The following is a 22945-nucleotide window of genomic DNA, read 5'->3' on the forward strand; positions in this document are numbered from 1 at the left end:
AAAGAAAAAAAAAATCAGATTATCCACATTTAAAATCATAAATCTTTCCTACTATATATCACTGTCCCCATTCCTACAGTCCGAAGCCCTCACTGTCTGATCCAGCTCCACTTCCTCTCTCCTTAGTGTTTTCTTTCAGGTCCCAAATCAATTCAAGGAATATTTGCCAAGGTTCTAACTGCTGTGGGGTCACAATACAAAGCAAGCACCATTTTTACCATAAAAAAAACTCACAACCTATTGGGCAAATGAAGGCTTGTACAACTATACTTCATGGCTGACTTAGAGAGTGCTACTGCAACCATGAGGTATATAGTAGTTTTGAAGGTTAGAAGACATCTCAGCTTTGGAGAACAGAATCACAGATGAGATACTGTGAGCAAAGCACTGATGCAGGAGAGAAAAGGGAGGGACAGATGTACCAAGCAAAGGAAATGGTGAGAATAAAGGAATGAGGTGTGAAGACAGAGGCTGGAGATGATGCTAAAAGGTTAGCAGGAACCTTATTACACATCAACTTAAATGCCCCTTTTAAGTGTTCTGCACATATTATTTTAGTGCTGGTCGGGACAACAAATCACAACTAAAACTAGGTGTACTGAGGGAAACTGGAAATCGGGGTGATAAAGCAGACAATATGACACAGATGAATTAAAGACAGATCCTAGTCATTCCAAAGGCAATGAATTGACTGGAGTGCATTTGATGAAGGAATGCAAGGAATTCACAAAAAGAAGGCAATGGTCACTCATACATGACAATCTGGGTGCCATCCAACCACTGTTCTGCCCACTGACTCTCTTCTGATTCTAGTCAATCTGGTTGAAATCTCTCATATTCCCCTATATTTCATAAAGCTTCATATACTAATGAAGTAACATGCTTTAGAGAAGATAAACCTTGTTCAAGAATCCATCACATAAAACATTACAGGTGTGATCATCCCAGAATGGGTAGAAAGCACAAAAGGCTTATTCCATAACACTTATCTGGAGAAGTTTAGATATACCACTTAAAATCTGCATGCCCTCTGCATCTCCCACTAATACAAGCTCCTTAGTAGTGAGGTCTGACTTTCTGATGCCCACCATGTTTATAGCACCAGAGGTGTGGTGAGCTCCAGTCTACACTCAATCCCTCCTGTGCATTGTCCACAGGAGTCATCAACCTCACAGAGTTTCAGCGGGACTTGCATCTGTGTGCCTACTCATTACTGTAAAATGTGTCGAGAGTGTGATAAGACACCTTGGTGGCACAGAAGGAAATTGTTTTGAGAATCCAAACGTCAGATCCAGGTGGTGTGACTGGCAATATCCAGGCGGTGTGACTGTGACAGCTTGTGCAACCACATAGCTAATAATATTAGAGTCTCAGATGACCTGGTTAGGGCAATGAGAATTTAGGAAGCCCCCATTCAGGATGCCCAGCTATTTGGCAGGACCCCAGGCAGGACAGGGAGAAAAATCACCTCTACAAACTAGAGGGCATCTCTGATGAGACTTATAGAACACCTGTCACTCTCTGCTCTGAGAAATGATTTTTTTTTTTTTTTTGCATTCAACATAGTAACGGGTAACATGTACCATTTCTGGGTCAAAGAGCTGATTTCTGTTAAAGTTGTATATAAGTCCTCTACAGGACCATTTCCAGGGGATGCAGGAGTAAAGAAATGATTCTTAAAGTTACTGGATAGCAACTGCATGCCACTTCACCTCTATCTTGGCCTGCCATTCTTTCATCACATAATTACTCACTGAGGTTGACGGATGTTCAGATACAGTATTAGGTGTTGGGTGCACAGGAGTAAATTTAAAGAAGATATCTTGATGATCCCTGAGCTCCATAAAGCTAACATCTGGTTCTGAAGACAGCAACAAAATAAGGGATTACAATAAATTGTGAGGAGTTGTTATGACTGGGAAAATACACTGTATTGTGAAAAGCATTATCAGGGTCTAACAATATAGTACACTTGTAATGCTATACTCATCTTTAATGGAACTCTATATTTAATATGTTGTAATCAACAACCTCAGATACACAGAAGATACCACCCTAATGGCAGAAAGCGAAGAGAAACTAAAGAGCCTCTTGAAGAAGAAAGAGGATAGTGAAAAAGCTGGCTTAAAACTCAACACTCAAAAACTAAGATCATGGCCCCCAGTCCCATCACTTCATGGCAAACAGATGGGAAGCAAATGGAAATAGTGGCAGATTTTATTTTCTTGGGCTCCAAAATCACTGCTGACAGTGACTGCAGCCATGAAATTAAAAGACACTTGCTCCTTGGAAGAAAAGCTATGACAAATCTAGACAACGTATTAAAAAGCAGAGACATCACTTTGCTGACAAAGGTCAGAATAGTCAAAACTATAGTTTTTCCAGTAGTCGTGTATGGTTTTGAGAGCTGGACCATAAAGAAAGCTGAGCACTGAAGAACTGATGCTTATGAACTGTGGTGTTGGAGAAGACTCTTGAGAGTCCCTTGGACAGCAAGGAGACCCAACCAGCCCATCCTAAAGGAGATCAGTCCTGAATATTCATTGGAAGGACTGATGCTGAAGCTCCAGTACTTTGGCCACCTGATGTGAAGAGCTGACTCATTGGAAACGACTCTGATGCTGGGAAAGATTGAGGGCAAAACGAGAAGAAAGCAACAAAGGATGAGATGGTTGGTTGGATAGCATCATCGACTCAATGGACATGGGTTTGAGCAAACTCCAGGAGACAGTAAAGGACAGGTAAGCCTGGCATCCCGCAGTCCATGAGGTTGCAAAGAATCGGACATGACTTAGCAACTGAACAACAACAACGCATATAATTAAGGAATGAAAAACAGGGAGGAAGACAAGGAGACCATTGAGAAGTGAGTTTGTTTGGGAGAGTCAACCTACTAAGGCACACCAGAACAGGGAGGCATGCTGAGTGAACAAGGGATCTTCTTTCCCTCTTTCTTAAGTCATTAAAATATACATAAGTGCTTAATATATACATATATACTTTGAGGTGATGGTCGTTTCACTTTTCCAAATATCAAATGTTATTTATAAGTCAAACCAAGTAACCTACTGTAGCTCAAAAAAGTAACTCAGAATTTGAGTGCAGCCCACAGAGGCCTTATCCTTCCCTCGCTTGGAGAGAACTCTGGAAACCCTTGATACCAGGCACATTTCAAACCCCAGCTCTGGTTCTGGCTGAAAATTTAGCTGTGTTACTTAATGTACATTGCCTTCTGGACTCTCATGTATATTGGCTTGAAAATTCATACACTTAAACATATTTGCATAATTCCTTTTCTTGAGAAACAGCCCAGTTCTTTTTTTTTACTCTGTCAAATTCAGCAAAAACAAAGGTGGAAAATTCAGTGACAAGGACAGGAATACTGACATCAAATGCCTTTCTCTTGGGTGCAGGGCTTGTCCACCTCCTAGGAATGTAGCCTGATGAGTATGAACTGCTTAGAAGTGTACCCCAGCCATGAACAGAAACAGATTCTTTCCCTCACAGTCCACGTACAAACAAAAAACAGGCTCAGTCTTCTGCGGAGAGCAGAAGGCAGAATACACATCTCTAGAGTGAGCGGGGTCAGGTGCCACAAAAGTCAACAGAGAATTTTAGAGGACATCTTCGTATCATCTAAATTTAAAATGTGGATGCCAAAGATACACATTTTCTTTTTGTATCTTGATCAAAGTTGCTCAGCCTCAGCACTATTGACATTTTGGGACTGTCCTGTGTATTGGCGGCCGTTTCGCAGCATCACTGGCCCTCACTCTCCAGATGGCAGTAACTCTCTCTTCCCTAATTGTGATACAAAAATGTCTCCAGACACAATCAAATATCCCCTAGGAGACAAAATGCTCCCCTGCTGGGAACCACTCTTAGGTCACTGACACCCATGCCTTGTGGATGCAACTGAGAATTCCTACATCACTCTGCTCCCAAAAGCCTCAGATCTAGAATGCAGAATTTTCAGAGAGGACCTAGGGTGAGCCGCTAAGCCTTCACTGGGCTTCAGAGATCCTGGATTGAAGAGAACAATGGAGGAGTTGAGCCATGACCCCAGTCTTTTTTGTTTTTTCCACTTGTCTAAGCGTTTTATCTTTATATCTATCTATCTATATATATTTTTTTTAATTTGAAGTGTGGTTGACTTACAATGCTTCAGGTTCACAGCAACCCCAATCTTTATTTTGATCCAAAGACAATGAATCAAGTTATTTTAGTGTGTGGAAATTCTACCACTTACAACTTAAATTGATTTTTTGGGTTGGCCAAAAAGTTCATTTGGGTTTTTCTGCACCATCTTATGGAAAATCCTGAATGAACATTTTGGCCAACCCTTTAGGCTGAGGTGGCAAGTAGTTACAGAAATCACTTTCTGGCTCAATTTACCCCAATTCTGGCAAACAGCTATTCTGAGAGTTTTTGTCTTTTTTTTAGTCAATGGATTTTTCTAGAGCTCATGACTTCCCAGTTTGGAAAACACTGCAAATTACTAATTGGTTTATGATCAGTCTTGAGTTCTTTTTGGTCTTTATTTGTTGCCACAAGTTTAATATTCATTATATACATCAGATGGACGCTTTGCACCTAATTCTAAGACATACTATACCAGTGATATCCATATGTAAATATTAAATTATGATGAACTTAGCTAAGCTATTTGCTTGAACAAATAACCAAACCATTCTTATTCTTATATTCTCTTCTAAACTCTTTCCTTAGCAAACACATACCTCTTAGCTTACTCCTTGGAAGGAAAGCTATGACAAACCTAGACAGTGTATTAAAAAGCAGAGACATCACTTTGATGTCAAAGGTCCATATAGTCAAAGTTACGGTTTTTCCAGTAATCATGCATGGATGTGAGAGTTGGACTATAAACAAAGCTGAGCATGAAAGAATTGATGCTTTCAAACTGTGTTGCTGGAGAAGATTCTTGAGAGTCCTTTCGTCAGCAAGGAGAGATCAAAGCAGTCAGTGCTAAAGGAGATCAACCCTGAATATTCACTGGAAGGACAGCTGCTGAACCTTCAATACTTTGGCTATCTGATGCAAAGAGCTGACTCACTGGAAAAGACCCTGAGGCTAGGAAAGATTGAAGACAAAAGAAGTAGAGGGCAGCAGAGGATGAGATAGGTAGACAGTATCAGTGACTCAAAGGACATGAATTTGAGCAAACTCCGGGAGATAGTTAAGGACAGGGAAGCCTGGAGTGCCCCAGGTTGCAAAGAGTCAGATACAACTTACCAACTGAACAATAACAGAAGTCTCACAAATGTATTTTTTAGAGCCAAGATTCTCCCAAGTTTCAAACCTTAACTTCAGCTTGTAAACATCAGCAATGAATATATGCAATTTCATGAAAATCACATCAAGCACACTAAGCCTCTAATATGGTAAACAGCTAACACTTCTTCCTGCTCTGAAATTCTTCATTATGCAACCATTAAAATTATCTGTGAGGGGATAAATATAGCCATGTGGGAAATGCTTATAATCTAAAGTGAAAAGCAAGAAATAAAATCCTACATACACAATGAATATAACCGTAAACACATAAATAGATATGATTAGAAGTGAATATACATAAGTCAGTCACAGTGATGAGATCTACATTGAATGTTTTCTATTTTGGAAAGCCTGTAAGGTGAAACTCCTTGTATTTATTCTTTTAAAATATTACAATTCTTTGATATCTGACAATATGAACTCACCATCTCTTTCCTAAGTTAACTCCTTAAAAACCTATCATTTGGCCAGAAACTTGGCTCCCAGTTTTGTAATCATCTTGGATTCTCCCCTTTTCACTAACTCACCAGCTACACCACTGATCGTCACCAGGTACTGTACCACCTCACTGGCGCCTCTGACTTGGCTCTGCCTATTCTCTGAGCATCCTGCAAAACCCCTTCCCGTTCCCCCCACCTTCAATATCTAACACCTCTGAACATGTCAATCTCCTGCTTACTCTGAATACTCTCCCATCTCTACGGACGATCAGCTGCTTATTCTAACCAGGCCTTCTAGAATCTGCTTCCACCTCCTTTTCAAACTCATCCACCGCTATTCCTCACTAATCCCAGTTTCCACCCTGTGTTTTTCCATCTCCATGACTTTTCTTTTCAAGAATGCCTACTCTCCTAATATAACTGATAGGAATTCCAAGCACCTTTCAAAGTCCAAATCAAGGAGTATCCCTTCCTTGAAATGCTGATCTGTTCAGCTGAATATGGGTTCTCATTCTGAATTTTCCTGTTGAACTTTTCTGCTGTAACACACACATGGAATTCTCCAGGCAAGAATAGTGGAGTGGGTTGCCATCTCCTACTCCAGGGGCTCTTCCCGACCCAGGGATCAAACCTGGGTCTCCCACACTGCAGGCAGATTCTTTACTGTCTGAGCCAAATGGGGAGCCGATATAACACATGCAGCTATCTTGAACTATGGCAACTGTGTACATCTTTATCTTTTTTTAAAAAATTAGATTTATAAATTCTTGTCTTGGTTTTGCTTTTAATTCTATAAGGTTTTATATACTGTTGGTAATGAAAACATATTCACAGTGAAATAAATTAAAAAATCCAATGAACTATTTTTTCTAGTTTAACTGTAACAAATTTATTTTGACCTAATTCCAAAGCTAGACTTTTAAGAAGTGAATTTCATGAGTGTGTTTCAGATAACACATTTACACCTCCTTTTCTCTTTTCCTCTAAGAGTCTCCACAGAAAGGGTGCCTCGTCTCAGATCATCTGCCCATATACACATGAGGTGTTAGATAATTTTATATTCAAGGCTTACAGACAAAACCAATCAAGCCCCAAGACAGAGCTTATAAAGGGCTAAAGACTACTTGATTCTCTGTATGTTAAATGTTGAATAATTTATAAAATTCTTCTAGAATATCCAAATCATATAAACTCTGCCTACTAAGATGAAACAAGCATACGAACTCTGCCTTGGAGCACAAAGCAAGAGCTCATTGTCACAGATAAATGGTGGGGTGTTTTCTGTAGACTGTCGGGTCAGGGTTACTGGTTAGGATCCTAAATATATCTAGATAGATAACTGATGTATAGTAATTTACAAAATTATTTTAAGTAAGAAGTTCCAGTTCAACAATAGTAAATACGATAAAGTCCTCTTTTAAGAATCAAAAATATATATGGCTCCTTTCCTTTATTCTCTTCTTTTCCTTTACTATAGAAGAAAATTACTCTAGGCTATATAGGAGGGGGCTAAGAGGAAGAACAGAGATAAGAATAAATGTATAAAGCAATGCTATTCCTAAAGTTTTGGTTCAGAATTTGAGTGAGTTCAGAGGTGTTCACCTTATCATGCTACATACATTCTTTTCCAGTAACTGTAACAACAATAAAAGCTAATACTGACCCTATGCCATGCACTGGGTATTCCAGGAACTTCTTTTATATTAACTCATTTAAGACTCACTATAACATCATCATCATCATGTTCAATACACTGCTATTATGTGCATTTTATAGATCAGAAAATTGAGGCACAGATAAATTGCCCGCCCAAGGTCACCGGGCATTCAAGCTCAAGAAGCTATGCTCTTACCACTCTGCTACCAGGTATTTTGAAAAAAGGTAACAAGAAGTTTAAAAACAACAGCGCCCAATGATTGTTTCATAGGACAGTTACACCAGGCCATTCTGTCACTCTCTCAGACACACCTGACCACTTACAGATTCCTCAACGAATTCCTAGCTACTCTAAGAGATCTCTAATCTCATTATATTTCATTCTTTTTCACAAGTCATATTACTCACACTGGCCTTGCAGTTAAGCACAGGTTGCAAAGTTTTCTTCTCCACCTATTCAAAACTAGACATCCAAAAGCCAGATCAACTCCCAGCCTTGTTACAAAGCCTTTCCAGAAAAACACAAATGGTTGAAAAAGCAATCCTGCTACCAACAACTGTTTAAGCCCAGGCAAGTAACTGAACACTCCAGCTTCAATTTACCTATAAAAAGGAGGATCTGATGATGTATGAGGTTGAAAGTGACTCAGTCATGTCTGACTCTTTGCAACCCCATGGACTATACTATACAGTCCATGGAATTCTCCAGGCCAGAATACTGGAGTGGGTAGCCTTTCCCTTCTCCAGGGGATCTTTCCAACCCAGGGATTGAACCCAGCTCTCCCACACTGCAGGTGCATGCTTTACCAGCGGAGCCACAAGAGAAGCTTTGATTCTAAAGTATGAATCCATGTTGATCGTTCTCACCTTTGAACTCAGATTATTATTTATAATCATAGCTTTAGCTTCTTTGTCATTTATCCCGGCGGGCCACTGAAAACTACCACATGTGTTTCCCTCTCTCCATTAGTCAATAACTAAATCAGCAAGCAATTAGTAAGCTGTGTGCCAGATGCTCTGTGAGGCACCAAAGTGATAAAAACAATACTAACAGAATGTAATTAGTTTTTACTTACTAACTAGTGAGTTTCCACTATGCCTGAGTCAAGAGTTTAGGACTAACTAGTTGCAGAAATCACAACACAGTTTCCCTGAATACGCCATGACAGGTAGTACTCAGCCTTAGCTAACCTCACACCTCGCTGAATGCATCATCGCCCCCTCCCTCTGAGCAAAGTGTGATGAAGAAAGCAGGAGGTGGTGGATGGGAGGATGCACCAGCTGCCTCTAGCTGGGGGAGAGAAGCCAGACTGATTCTCACATAATAAGTGATGGTGGCGGACTGCCAGTTCTCTCTCAACACGATCCCCATGTTTTTCAAGAATAGCATTCTGGGCACATGGCTGTCCAAAATAAAGACTACACTTTCCAGGCTTCTTACAACTGCTGCCGTATGACCAAGTCCTGGCCGATGGGACAGAAGCAGAGGTGACCGGCATCACCTTCCTCCTGCCGGTTGTCTGGAGCGTGGACATTCTGGCCAGAAATGGGGAGCCCTTGTGGACCACAGGCTGGAGACACATAATCCAAGATACAAGAATCTCTGAAAATGGGGTTCAGCCAATACTGACCTAAGCTAAAAGAAAAATAAATCCCTGCCTTGTTTCAGCTGAAATGAATCCTAACAAATAGTCTTCCTTTGTTCCTTCCCTTTTTCCAACCCTATCCTTCTCACCTACCTGATCTTATGCTTTAGATCTTACTTGTTTGAAATGTCATTTTTTTTTAAAAAAAGTATTTATTTATTTACTTATTTATTTGGTTCTGTCAGGTCTTAGCTATTGCATGTGGTATCTTCACTGTGTCATCTTTTGCTTCCAGAACTTAGATGCTCCAAGGCATGTAGAATCTTAGTTCTCTGACAAGTGATGGAATCTGCATGCCTGCATTACGAGGCAGATTCTTAACCAGCAGACTGCTAGGGAAGTCCCTTAAATGTCATTTCTTAATGACCACCTTCTCTGTCCTCTTCACTTGCATTCCAGCAGGTCTTACAATAAATACACTTTTCTAAATTTGTCTTTCCTTATATTTATCACAATTTATGTGTATTTATCTATTTCTTTGGTTTCTATCTCCATCACCAGCATTCACACAAAGATTCTTTGTTTCTTTACCATGGGATCTTCCATGCCTGGCAAGCGCCTGACAGTGAAAATGAAAGTCGCTCAGTCGTGTCTGACTCTTTGTGACCCCATGGACTATACAGTCCATGGAATTCTCCAGGCCAGAATACTGGAGTGGGTAGCCGTTCCGTTCTCCAGGTGATCTTCCCAATCCAGGGATCAAACTCAGGTCTCCCACATTGCAGGCAGATTCTTTACCAGCTGAGCCACAAGGGAAGCCCAAAAATACTGGGATGGGTAGCCTATCCCTTCTCCAGGGGGGTCTTCCTGACCCAGAAACCAACCGGGGTCTCCTGCATTGCAGGCAAATTCTTTACCAACTGAGCTATCAGGGAAGCCAAGTGCCTGACAGGAGGCATCTGTGGAAAAAATGGTTGAAAATGTGGGGGAGGTCCTCACTGCCTATTCTAGAATATCCACAGTAAATACTGCAAGTCTCTGCATTTACACCTGCTTTACCAAAAATCATGGGGAAAACTTTATAAATACTTAGCAGAGCGGCTCTCAAACTCGAAGGGCACGGCACTTGAAAATGGTGGTGCCTGCTTTAAAAAAAAGAGAGAAATTCATAGATAAAGTGAAAATATCTTCATCTAAACAAATAATGCATAAAGTATTTAATGGAAAATCACACATATTTTCAATGTTTGCTTCTGACTTTTTCACGTATTTTTATTGCCTGTTTAATGCAGTCATGCCAAAGGGTAAAGAAGCATGGGAGGAAAACAGTTTTCTCTATACACGTACAAGGGCAAAGGAGTACCAACATTTGATTTTAGCAGCAGGAAGAGAGAGGGCTACCTGAGAACATTTAGTTCACAGAATCACATGTTTTAAACACTTTGTTGGTTACTGCACTTATTTCATTAAGTGCAGAAATACTATGTAAGTCTATAGCTAACCTCCAATAATGGTACATTCTAAATGTACCAAACACCAGATTTTTTTATTCATCCTAGAAACTGATGCAGATCTTCTGAAGTGTCTTGGTAATTTTAGATTAAGAAGGAATTTCTCCTCGCTTATGAGAAGTCAGGACAATTCAACCACTTCACTCTCAAACTTTACTAATGATCACTCCTTCCATAAAGCACTCTAGAAGACCAAATGCCCAGAATTAGGGCTATCAAAACTAACCATTTGGGTAAATAGCCCAAATATAAGACTCTGCTATTAAAGTATTATTGAGCGGAAATTTAGAAATGGTCCTTCCATTTGGCCTCTTCCTTACTCTCAAACCCAGGTGCTCACTGCCATGGTGGGACCCAGTAAGACCAGAGTTCTAAATGGAAATCCTGACGCGTGTCCACCAGCCCTACAGAAAGTGAGGGTCTCTTTCTTTTACATTTTCTGTAGAGGTCAGGTTGGATTTTGTTATAAAATATAATATCTCAATGATAAATGATACTCTCCATTCCCCCAACTCTATGACCACACATATTAAGCCATGAGGTAATTTAATGGGAAAGGGACTTTGATTCTTCCTTTGTATTTGAATCTAACTCACAGAACTAGTGAGGGAATACATGGTCATGGAAGGATACAGAAAACACAGGACTTCGAGCCGCTCTGAGCTTTGCCCCTTATTAGCCTGTAATTTACCTTTTCTGTTCAATCATCTATAAAATGGGAACAGTACTGGGAATCACCTGTCTTTCAGGATAAACTCAGAAGACAAGGTAACCCACTGTTCAAGAGCCCATGTTTGGCCCCAGGCTGAATTACAATTTGAATATCAGTCCTGCCATTTCACTAGCTGTGTGATCCTAGTGTGAATGTATTCATCAGAGTGTCTAATGCATAATAAATGTTAACAAATTGGCCCCTGTCATTTCTCCTTTGAAAATGTAAAGCATTTCAGCAATATTCAATTATATTATCAAAGATGCACATAAGACATCTAATGACAGAATGTTCATCCAATGCTTGCTCACTATCCAGCCTCACATCCTTTCTTACTGACAAAGCCGGCCTGCCCTCCCCAGATAGGCAGCTCACATCTCTAACATGCTGAGAGACACAGAAGGCCGGCCACAGTTCCCTCCAGTCACTGAAGACTCAGCCAGCTGTGTCAGTTAATAGCCTCACTAAAGATTATCCATCAGAAAGTAGGGGTGGGGGGGGAGTCCTAATTGCTCTAGTCAGAGATGTCATTAGTTATGTACCTGGCTCCTATGAAGTCTGCATGGCATTTATGGAAAGAGCACACACCACAGGAAAAATGTTACCAAGGCAAACAAGTATTTAACCTAAATGTTAACTGGCTCCCTGCCATCTACTAATGCACTTCAAAGGTAATGTATCTTCAGAGAAACCCTCTTCCTGATTATCTGCAGGTCTGACACTCTATGTGCTCAGTGATAAAATTTTTATTTGGATTCCATGGCCATTTCAATAAATAAACATTGTCTTTTCTCCCCTCCTGTTAGATAGTATAACCATGTATTCAATAGAACAGTTCCTAAACTAAGTGATCTAACGTCATTCCTATTAAATTTGTCAGAAGCATGCATCATTGATATTTCTGAACCCTCCAACTGAAAGTCTAGAGCCTTCTTTCTTAATGAGAACATTACCAACATAATCCTGGGTTTCATTATTAGCTGCTTCCTGTTTTATCTCAGGGAAGTTTCTAAAAGAGGGAACCATATTATTTTCTCCCCAGGAATTTAATACAATTGCTGCACACTTCTAAGAATGTGACATGATTCAATTTCTCATGTTTATAAACACTAGTAGATAGCAATATGTGAGTAAAATGTATGATACAGTTTCCTGAAAAACAGGACTTATGATTTGTCATAAAAATGTACTGTGCCATGTTTGGAAAGAAATAAAAACTGCATGGTGCGGCTTTATCTGTCCTGAATAGTATACTCAGACCATTATTTGAAAAGGTCTACCATATCACATTTTGAAAGATTTTCCTACAATATATTTCTGTAATATGACTAGAGAATTTTTATAAGAAATATCTAGTTTAGATCATTGACTGTCAGAATGAGTTATGCAGAAACACCAAGAATAAGTTAATATATCCTCCATATGTAATGGAATTCAGTCATTCCCTCTGAGGACTCATCTGATTCATATTTCTCTCTATTTCTCTCTGTCTCTACTTTGGGAAGAAAAAGTGGTAAAAGCATTTTCATGTGGTAATGATATGAGCAAAACAAGTCCTTGTGTTAAAGTTTTTACTTTGGTCATGACAAGCATTACAGAATTACAAGACAGAAGGGTGCTCATATCTAAGGATGACTGAAGTTGGTACAGAAATTCCTCATGCATGGAGAAAGGGTATAAAACTTATTTCTAAGCCCCAAATGCTATCGTTTGTATATGTCTTTATACCCAAACAAGTAATTTAAATCTCAGGAATCAGAAATGGTCATGGGACCCTCACCTGTGGGCTCTCAAAGTCAGACCACATTCTCCAAAGTTTCATTTGATGCTAAAAAACTAGCTTGAAATATTTTTCCCAATTCTAATGTTTAAATTTTTAAAACATTAGCTCAGTTGGTAAAGAATCCACCTGCAATGCAGGAGACCCTGGTTCGATCCCTGGGTCAGGAAGATCCCCTGGAGAAGGGATAGGCTACCCACTCCAGTATTCTTGGGTTTCTCTGGTGGCTCAGCTGGTAAAGAATCCGCCTGCAGTGTGGGAGACCGGAGTTCAGTTCCTGGGTTGGGAAGAGCCCCTGAAGAAGGGAACGCTACCCACGCCAGTATTCTGGCCTGGAGAATTCCATGGACAGAGGAGCCTGGCGGGCTGCAGTCCATGGGGTCGCAAAGAGTTGAACACAGCTGAGCGACTTTCACTCTCACAAAGTTTCTAAAAACAAAAGCATGTACCAAAGGCCCTCTTTTTTAAAAAGTTTCGGAAACCTAACTGTGAAGAATCGCAACCCAGATGATTGTTCTCCTCTTTTCTGACAATGCCTGATCTATTTCCAGACATTAACTACAAGTACCACTGTCTAGTATGGTGTCATTAGAAAGTCCATAAAGACTGGCTTTCCAGGGTTTCCAGCAGAGCTAACATGTGTCAACTCCTGTCTTCAGCAAGGCTGGCAGAAGGTACCACTGGGCTGGAATCAGAAAGCAAGTATGTTTTCAAAACAGGTGTTTCTGTTGACATAACCATTAAACATCCTGCTCCTCCATAGTTCCTAGAAGAATAGTACTTTCTCGTTTTGATTTTTAATGCAAATTCCTGTATTTCATGAAAAGCTATACTCCTGGGAGAATTTCCAGAGTAATATGAAATCTGCGAGGTGTGTCTCTTAGTGTGACATCAACGCTCAACCTTCAGTATTTGGAGATCTTTTAGTGGAAGAACGATAAAGAGACTTAACTTGAAAGTTGTAAAAGTGATGGACGTGGCTGCTGACCTTGTCTCTCTCAGTGGTGGCACAGAGGTAGCAGAGAAGTCAAGCAAATCTAGAGATGGTTACTCCTGGGCTCCTAGGAAGGCACAGCGGCCCGACGTGTGTCAAAGGATAAGGCAAAACCAGACATTCCAGAATCAAAGAGAGTTAAAGACAATGAGATCTTAAATATTAGGTAGCTCAGACATTCTCAATGTTTACTGCGTATAAGAATATTCCTAGACCCACCCACTGAGATGATGACTCGGCAGCAGTAGGTAGTGGTGGCCGAAGTAGCAGGAATAGAAGAAGTAACAAAGAGCACGTCTAAAGAACTTGCTTTGGGCCAGATACTATGCTAAGTTCCTTATCACTAACAACTATCACTTATTTAATCCTCATAATGGTCCTATTAGGTAGGGGCTACTATTTCCCCCTGATGGAGGTGATGTGGAGGTGAAGGTGATGGAATTCCAGTTGAGCGATTTCAAATCCTAAAAGATGATGTTGTGAAAGCGCTGCACTCAATATACCAGCAAATTTGGAAAACTCAGCAGTGGCCACAGAACTGGAAAAGGTCAGTTTTCATTCCAATCCCAAAGAAAGGCAATGCCAAAGAATGTTCCAAGTACTACACAATTGCACTCATCTTACATGCTACCGAATTAATGCTCAAAATTCTCCAAACCACGCTTCAACAGTATGTGAACCATGAACTTCCAGATGTTAAAGCTGGATTTAGAAAAGGCAGAGGAACCAGATATCAAATTGCCAACATCCGCTGGATCATCGAAAAAGCAAGAGAGTTCCAGAAAAACACCTACTTCTGCTTTATTGATTACGCCAAAGCCTTCGACTGTGTGGATCACAACAAACTGTGGAAAATTCTTCAAGTGATGGGAATACCTGACCACCTAACCTGCCTCCTGAGAAATCTGTACGCAGGTCAAGAAGCAACAGAACTGGACATGAAAAAACAGACTGGTTCCAAATCGGGAAAGGAGTACGTCAGGGCTGTATATTGTCACCCTGCTTATTTAACTTCTATGAAGAGTATATCATGCGAAATGCTGGGCTGCATGAAGCAGAAGCTGGAATCAAGACTGCCGGGAGAAATATCAGTAACCTCAGACACGGAGATGACACCATCATTATAGAAGAAAGTGAAGAGGAACTAAAGAGCCTCTTGATGAAAATGAAAGAGGAAAGTAAAAAAGATGGCTTAAAACTCAACATTCAAAAAACGAAGATCATGACAACTGGTCCTATCACTTAATGGCAAATAGATGGGGAAACAATGATAGACTTTATTTTGGGGGGCTCCAAAATCACTGCAGATGGTGACTGCAGCCATGAAGTTAAAACATGCTTGCTCCTTGGAAGAAAAGCTATGACCAACCTAGACAGCACGTTAAAAAGCAGAGACATTATTTTGCTGACAAAGGTCTGTCTAGTCAAGCCTATAGTTTTTCCAGTAGCCATGTATGGATGTGAGAGTTGAACTATAAAGAAAGCTCAGTGCTGAAGAATTGATGCTTTTCAACTGTGGTGTTGGAGAAGACTCTTGAGAGTCCCTTGGATGGCAAGGAGATCCAACCAGTCAATTCTCAAGGAAATCAGTCCTGAACATTCATTGGAAGGACTGGTGCTAAAGCTGAAACTCCAATACTTTGGCCACCTGATGCGAAGAACTGACTCATTAGAAAAGACCCTCATGGTGGGAAAAATTGAAGGCGGGAGGAGAAGGGGACGACAGAGCATGAGATGGTTGGATGGCATCACCAACTCGATGGACATGAGTTTGAGAAGTTCAGGGAGTTGGTGATGGACAGGGAAGCCTGGCGTGCTGCAGTCCTAGGGGTTGCAGAGTCGGACATGACTGAATGACTGAATTAAACTACTTACCTCATTCTCCATATGAGGAGACCAAAGCACAGAGTGGTTCAGGAATCTGTTCAAGGAAGTCCAACTAGAATGCCCAGACAGGCTGGCTTCAAAGTCTGAACTCTTAATCACTATACTAAATTAATCACCAATAGGGCACCCTCCTCTAGGGAGGAAACGGACAGATGTTGTGTCCAGCTCATGGGTTCCAGCTGTACTACTCTGACAAGGTGCTATTCTAGGCTAGAGATTTCCATCCTTTTCTGCCCAACGCACTGTTCACTTATGGGATACAACACACCCCTGAGTCTGTATAAGAGGCTCCCAATTATGGTGGCTCGAAGAGGAGGGGAAAAAGGGAAAAGGGGAGAGAGAGATGCCACCCCCCAAAGGGAGCCAGTAATTAGAATGAGGGAGATAAGGTTCACAGAATGTGAGGATGCAAACAAAGATGTGATTCTTCTATGGCTTCAAAGGATGAGCTTCCTTTCCTTAAACTGACTATTGTACATAGCATTAATATATGTCATTAGGTCTTTGCTTTGTTTTAACATATAGAGGCAGGCAGAATGCCCAGAATGATCAGGTCTACCCCAAGCTGTAACTACTCCTATACATTTTCTCAAAAGGTCATAAATCTATTTAACAATATTTGATATGCAGGATCAGGCCAAAAATCTTACAGATTTATTGAAATCTATAAACCAAGTAAAGCCTTTTAGTTAGTTGTCATTTCTGTTCCACAATCAAGGTTATTCTGGGGGACCACAAGCAAGGATAAAAATCATATAGTCCACACGTGGTGGTCAAGTGACCACGACACAGAGCCATCTTTAAGATAACAATGAGGGTCAGCAATTCATTTCCACCACAGTGACGCAAGCTGGGAGTGCGTCAAACCCACCTTCATCACTTCCACCTGCAGGTCTTCGTGGAGGGAAGGCGTCACTTTCACAGCGTTCAGGATCTGATTGAGCAGCTGCTTCTCATCAGAGTCCGTTTCCATGGATACAAACCTCTCTTCCGCCAGGAGCTTCTGTAAAGAGGCACCAGACAGTGATCACAGGCAGGCTTTCCCCCGCTGCCTTATTCTGCTGTAGCCTAGTATGTCCTACGGATAACGTTTCTTACTCGGGAGGCATGTAGCTGGAGGCCATTAGGAAGGAGTTTCCGCTCTGTGCCATTAAAAAGAAAAATGCATCATGCCTTTGGAAAATGGTTTTTGGCAAAGGCTTTTTCCTGCTATTAGATAATTGACTGTAAATTTTATGAAGTGAAATTCTAATGCGGTGGCCAAATAAGTCGTTTGGTGGGTGGGGAAGGAGGATGAATGCGCCAAGGGGAATCCAGCTTCTCACAACAGGCACGTTCGCACACACCCTTTCTGAATGAAGCTTTGTCACGGGAAAGGAGGTTTTATACACAGGTTGATTGTTCACATTTGTACTTCCTAATGTGAGCTATCATTTACCCAGGAATTATTCACGAACCTACAAATCTTAATATATTTTCATCAGAAAATCAATCCCACAAAAACCGAAACAAGAAGACAGTCATTTTCACGAGGTTTCCCAGAAGGCATTACATCTCACAGGACAGCTCTCCTCTACTTGAAAACAACTCAATTTTCATAAAATCCTTTATGAATTGAACCAAACCCTCCTTGCCTGCAACTTGTATGCCCTAGTTATACCTGCAGCCACACAGATTAAGTTTCTAAAATACCTGATCAGCGATGAACTCCACCTAAATCTCTTCTTCTTCACACTAAACCTCCTTGGGTGCCATCAAACGTTCTCCACATAACATGGTTTCAGACACTTTCCTCCTCAACTGGCCTCCAGCGAATGCAACACTTCAAGGGTGGTCTGACAGCAATGAGCAGGAGCACCCAAAGGGGCATGCTAAGGTAAACATATGGACCCTGGGTGATGAGGATGTATCAATGGAGCCTCATCTTTGTTTTTGTTTTTTTTTTTTAAAGTATCGTTCCTGGAGTGATGATGGGTGAGGCTATGCATGTGCAGGGGGAGGGAGTATGTGGGAAATCTCTGCACCTTCCTTTCAATTTTACTGTCAATCTAACACTGCTCTAAAATAGTCTTTTAAAAATAATAACGAAAAAGATGGCAAGAGGGAAAGAAATGCAGTCTTTGGTGGCCACTGCTCTCCTATTTCAAACCTGGAATTGTTTACCTCTAGAATTCTAGTTGTATGAGACAATTAAATGTGTTTACTGTTTAAACACATTTAAAATGTGTTTAAAATCAAACCAAAAAACCAACAAACAAAAAAAACAGTAATACAGAAGCTTAATCACACTCTCAGATCAAATTAGCTTAGTAGTAAGTCACAGCACATTTTACGCTGACTCACTCAGAAAACTCATTCTCAAGGGCTGCAATTAAGCTGTTCTTCCCCAATCTGTCCTGGGGCGATTGATTTTTGAGACCCCAGAGTAGGATGGATTTTATATTTATCCCTATTAAATCTGTCCTTGTCGGATGCAGCATGGGGGTTGCAACCATGAAGAATTTTTGGAATTCTGATTCATCCAGGGTAATGACTCCCTCTTTTAGCTGAATGTCACTGCAGATCCAGAAAACACGTATTTCAAACCTTCTTATGACTCCCTGAATTCATCTATACAGCTATACCTCATCTTATTGCACTTAGCTTTATTGCCCTTCACAAGTATCATGTTTCTTTATAAATTGAAGGGTTGTGGCAACTGTGTGTCAGTTAAGTCTACTGGCACCATTTTTCCAGCAGTATTTACTCACATGGTGTCTCATTTTGGTAATTCTTGCAATATTTCAAACTTTTTTATTTTTACTCTATTTGTTACAATGATCTGCAATCAGTGTTCTTTGATGTTACTACTATAGCTGGCTGAAGGCTCAGATGATGTTAGCATTTTCTTTTTTTTAGTTAAGGTATGTACTTTTTTTTAGACATAATGCTACTCCACATTTAAGAGACTACAGTATGGTATAAACATAACTTTTGTACGCACTGGTAAAATGTAAAATCCATGTGGCTCACTCTACTGTAATATCTGCTTTATTACGGTGATTGGGGACTGAACCCACAATATCTCTGAAGTGTTCACTCAAAAGAACTTTTTGAGTATGCAGGGCAGCCCAGAGTTAGTTCATATACAAAACCCTGTTTTTACTTAAAGTAATAAAGACTAGAAAACTCTAAAAAAAAAAAAAAAAAGCCTCAGAAGTTAACGGGAGGGCTTCCCTGATAGCTCAGTTGGTAAAAAAAATCCGTCTGCAAAGCAGGAGACCCCAGTTCGATTCCTGGGTCGGAAAGATCCACTGGAGAAGGGATAGGGCACCCACTCCAGTATTTTTGGGCTTCCCTTGTGGCTCAGCTAGTAAAAAATCTACCTGCAGTATGGGAGACCTGGGTTTGATCCCTGGGTTGGGAAGACCCCTTGGAGAAGGGAAAGACGACCCACTCCAGTATTTTGGCCTGGAGAATTCAACGGACTGTATAGTCCATGGGGTGGCAAAGAGTCTGACACAACTGAGCAGCTTTCACTTGTTAATGGGAGGTCACAAGGGACACTGAGAGGAAGATGCCCAGCTCCCATGTCAGTGAAGTTCCCATGAAAACATGAGACTGTAACTTACAGAGTTTGAGGGTTAAAAAATAAAAAACCTAAATGGAAAATCTATGTAATACTAGAGAAAAGAGAACATAAGTGGCAGGTTGAAACAAACTTCGATTCATTTTTACAGTTACTTTGGAGAAAAGCAAAGAGTTTTTAGTAACTGTTTAATTTTTTTTAATGTTTAAAAATTCCTAATGTCACTGCATATTGAAATATTCTCTAATTCTAATCCGCTAAGGGAAAAACAGTCATAACTTTCTTGGTTTTTTTCATAATTTTCTTATTCTTTCATATTTATTGACACTGAAAACGTATTAGAGACCTCTCTAAACTTAAAGAGTAAACTATGAAATAGTAATGTGAAAAGACATCCAACAATGCTACCAATCCATGGCCATGCTGGAAGAATCCCCAGGCTTGAACTCCACAGTGCTTGTCACTCGGCCACCAAACTGCTTAAGAAGTCAGGGTTTATCTGTACCATTTTTCTAGATTCTACATATATGCATTGATATATGATGTTTGCTTTTCTCTTTCTGACTGACTTCACTTTGTATGACAGACTCGCTGTCATACATCTCTATGTATGAATGATGTCATACATCATTCATCCACATCTCTATGAGTGATCCCATTTTGTTCCTTTTAGTACCTGAATAATACTATTGTGTATGAACCACATCCTTATCCATGTGTAAAGGAGCCAGGGGGAAGCTGCTGTGAGGCCCAGGAAGCTCAGCTCGGTGCTCTGTGATGACCCAGAGGGGTGGAATGAGGGGTTGGGGTGGAGGGTGGTCCCAGAGGGAGGGGATATACGTATACCTATGACTGATTTACTTCGTTGTAAGCGGGAACTAACATAACACATAAAGCAATGTATTCCAATTTTTTAAATCCTTTTAAAAAAGTCCATGTATTTATGTAGCCAACAACTTTGCACCTTTGGAATTAGACCTATTACGTACGGTGCGAAACAGAATGAACAAATGTCCAGGGAAGGAAGTATATTTGCGCAATTTGACTTTTCTGATTAGACCAAATTTCTTTTTTCTTCCCAATCTCGTTCTGGAAACAAAACATTTGCCAACTTAACCGTAGACTAGAAAACAAACCAGAATCTTTCCAGCTTACCATCACTGCTCATGACACAGAACCACAGATGTTGGATGCATATAAGATATGAGCTGGTACAGAACTTGAGGGGTCTCTCTTGGAGTCCCTTACTCTCCTAAAATTTAGGTGTCATAGAAAATATTTCATCGCTATGTGGGCTTAGCTGAGTCTCCAAGAGTCAGCGTCTGACCATATATGCTCAGCAAGATAATGCTGCGCACAGAGAATTGCTGGTAAAGAAAAGAAAATCGTTATCCTCTACGGTTATTACACAGTTCAATTAATTTCTGTCAGGGCCTTGAAACAGCTACAGTTTAGAATGGTAAGTATTTCCTCTTTCAATGCTAAGGTGGTCTGTCCATTTCTCTCATCCTGTTGGGGTAAGAACAGGACGTATTGTATACGGTACCTGTATCCCTGCCAAGGCATGTTGAGCCAGTTTCACATTCTTGGATTCCAGAGCCAACTGGAGGGGCAGCAAGCATTTCTCCCTGGCAACACATAAAAACGGACCATATGTGAGCTCAGCAAGGCTGGCAGCCAAAGGATGCAAGCCTGCGTACACCCACCCCCAAGTGCCACCGCACACATACACCGGACTATGACCAGTAATCAAACGGCACCTGGAGTGAAAAAAACAGGAAAATTGCCGTGCAGAAACCATAGCGCACCAGCAGCTCGCCTTCTTCAGAGAGCTATAGAGAGAACACACACAAGGACTCTCAAACAATTGTTTTGGTGAACTAGTCGTCATCATATGGTAAATCCCTTACCAGGCCATGAACATGCCTTGCTCTTTCCCAAAGTATTAACTGTATTCAGTACACCTGGGGTGTGTAACCCTAGAGAGCACTGTTTATACAGATTTCTATGCCTTTGCTCAGACCTCTCCCCCACCTAGCAAGTGAGGGCATCATCACCTGGACTAGTCTGCCTCATCAATATAAACTGAAATTTGATACACTTGTCAATTTCTCCCCAATTCGCAGTGTTCTTTAATCAGCTAAAGCTTTTTAAAAATTTTATGCATTTATTTTTGTCTGCGCTGGGTCTTCATTGCTGCACGGGCTTTTCTCTTGTTGAAGCAAGTGGAGGCTACTCTCTAGCTGTGGTGTGCAGGCTTCTCATTGCGGTGGCTTCTCCTGTTGCAAAGGACAGGCTCTAGGTGAGTGGGTTTCAGTAATTGCCGTAGTTGCAGCTCCCAGGCTCCAGATCACAGCTCAACAGTTGTGGAGCACAGGCTTTGTTGTCCTAAGGCATGTGGGATTCTCCTGGACCAAGGATCAAACCCACAGCGACACTGGCAGGCAGATTCTTTACCAGTGAACCATCAGGGAAGCCCTACCTATGATTTTTGAATTGGTTCTTTAGTCTCCATCAGGGTGACCTAAATTTTGTGATGGGGCTTAATAAACATGCTTCCAAGGCAGAAATACAATCAAACCATCAACAGCTTGGACCCATGAGAAGTACCTGACATCAAGTGAAAGACAAAAAGAAAAAAAGGTTGAGAGCTACTTGCATATTTTGAAGCTTAAGAAAAAAAATAAGTGGGCACTAAAATATATCAGGAATAAACCAAGAGGAGTACAAAGAGAAACGTATTTTTCTGTAAGAAGCATTCACTCTAAATAATTAAACAACAGACCACGAATTTTAATCAACCCATTATTTCCCCACAGAGTTACGCTGGCACAACAAATGAAATGTTACTTAATTTTACCAGGCTCCTCCACCCTCACTTAAATCAGAGCAGCCTCATTTTGTCTCTTTTATGTTTTCAGCATAAACTGAAAGATTCATTGACTTTAGAGACTGTGAAAGCCACAGGGTAAGATTACACGATTTCGTCTTTAGGGGAAAAAGCGTCACTGATGTAGAACACGGTGAAACAGAAAGTTAATTATAGCTCCGATTCCTTCCTGTCCACCCTGCAGTTTTTCCGTGGAATCCTCCATCAGCAGCTCCATGACAGATGGAGACAGACCCAGACACTCCCCCTAATGCTGGTCACAAAGAACAATACCAGGCTATCAGAAAGAACACTTTGCCTTCCCGATCCTTCTCACTGTCCCCTTACTAACCCAAAGTGACAGTACCCCATTTCATATGACAATTAATTCACAGTATAACCACTTTTCACTAGTACATCCTTTGACAGGTGGATAAATTACCCAACAGGGTCACTTCCAGCTGGGTGGCTATAATTTTCTCACTGTTATCATGATCTTCAGCTTGTCTTGGTTATAAGGCAAGCATTGCTATGCAGTCAAGCGAAAGCAGGAATAGCTAATTTTCCCAATTTTATTTCTGTTGTTTAATCATAACCAGTTTATAAGCTTGGAAAAATTAATTGGAAGTGTGGAAATCAAGTGAGAA

General features: G+C 40.7%; 1 protein-coding gene across 2 annotated transcripts in view; it reads right to left on the minus strand.

The window, feature by feature from the left end:
- ARFGEF3 (ARFGEF family member 3) overlaps positions 1-22945 on the minus strand; it is a 175905-nt gene that overhangs the window by 109466 nt on the left and 43494 nt on the right. For both annotated transcript variants that reach the window (XM_065931272.1, XM_065931271.1), the window contains exons 3-4: positions 20976-21057; positions 16733-16864 (exon numbers count right to left, since the gene is read on the minus strand). In XM_065931272.1, coding sequence (XP_065787344.1) covers positions 16733-16864; positions 20976-21057 — 214 coding nt within the window. The remainder of the gene's footprint in view (positions 1-16732; positions 16865-20975; positions 21058-22945) is intronic.

This window comes from Muntiacus reevesi, chromosome 3 (assembly GCF_963930625.1).
Source record: "Muntiacus reevesi chromosome 3, mMunRee1.1, whole genome shotgun sequence".
Taxonomy (NCBI): domain Eukaryota; kingdom Metazoa; phylum Chordata; class Mammalia; order Artiodactyla; family Cervidae; genus Muntiacus; species Muntiacus reevesi.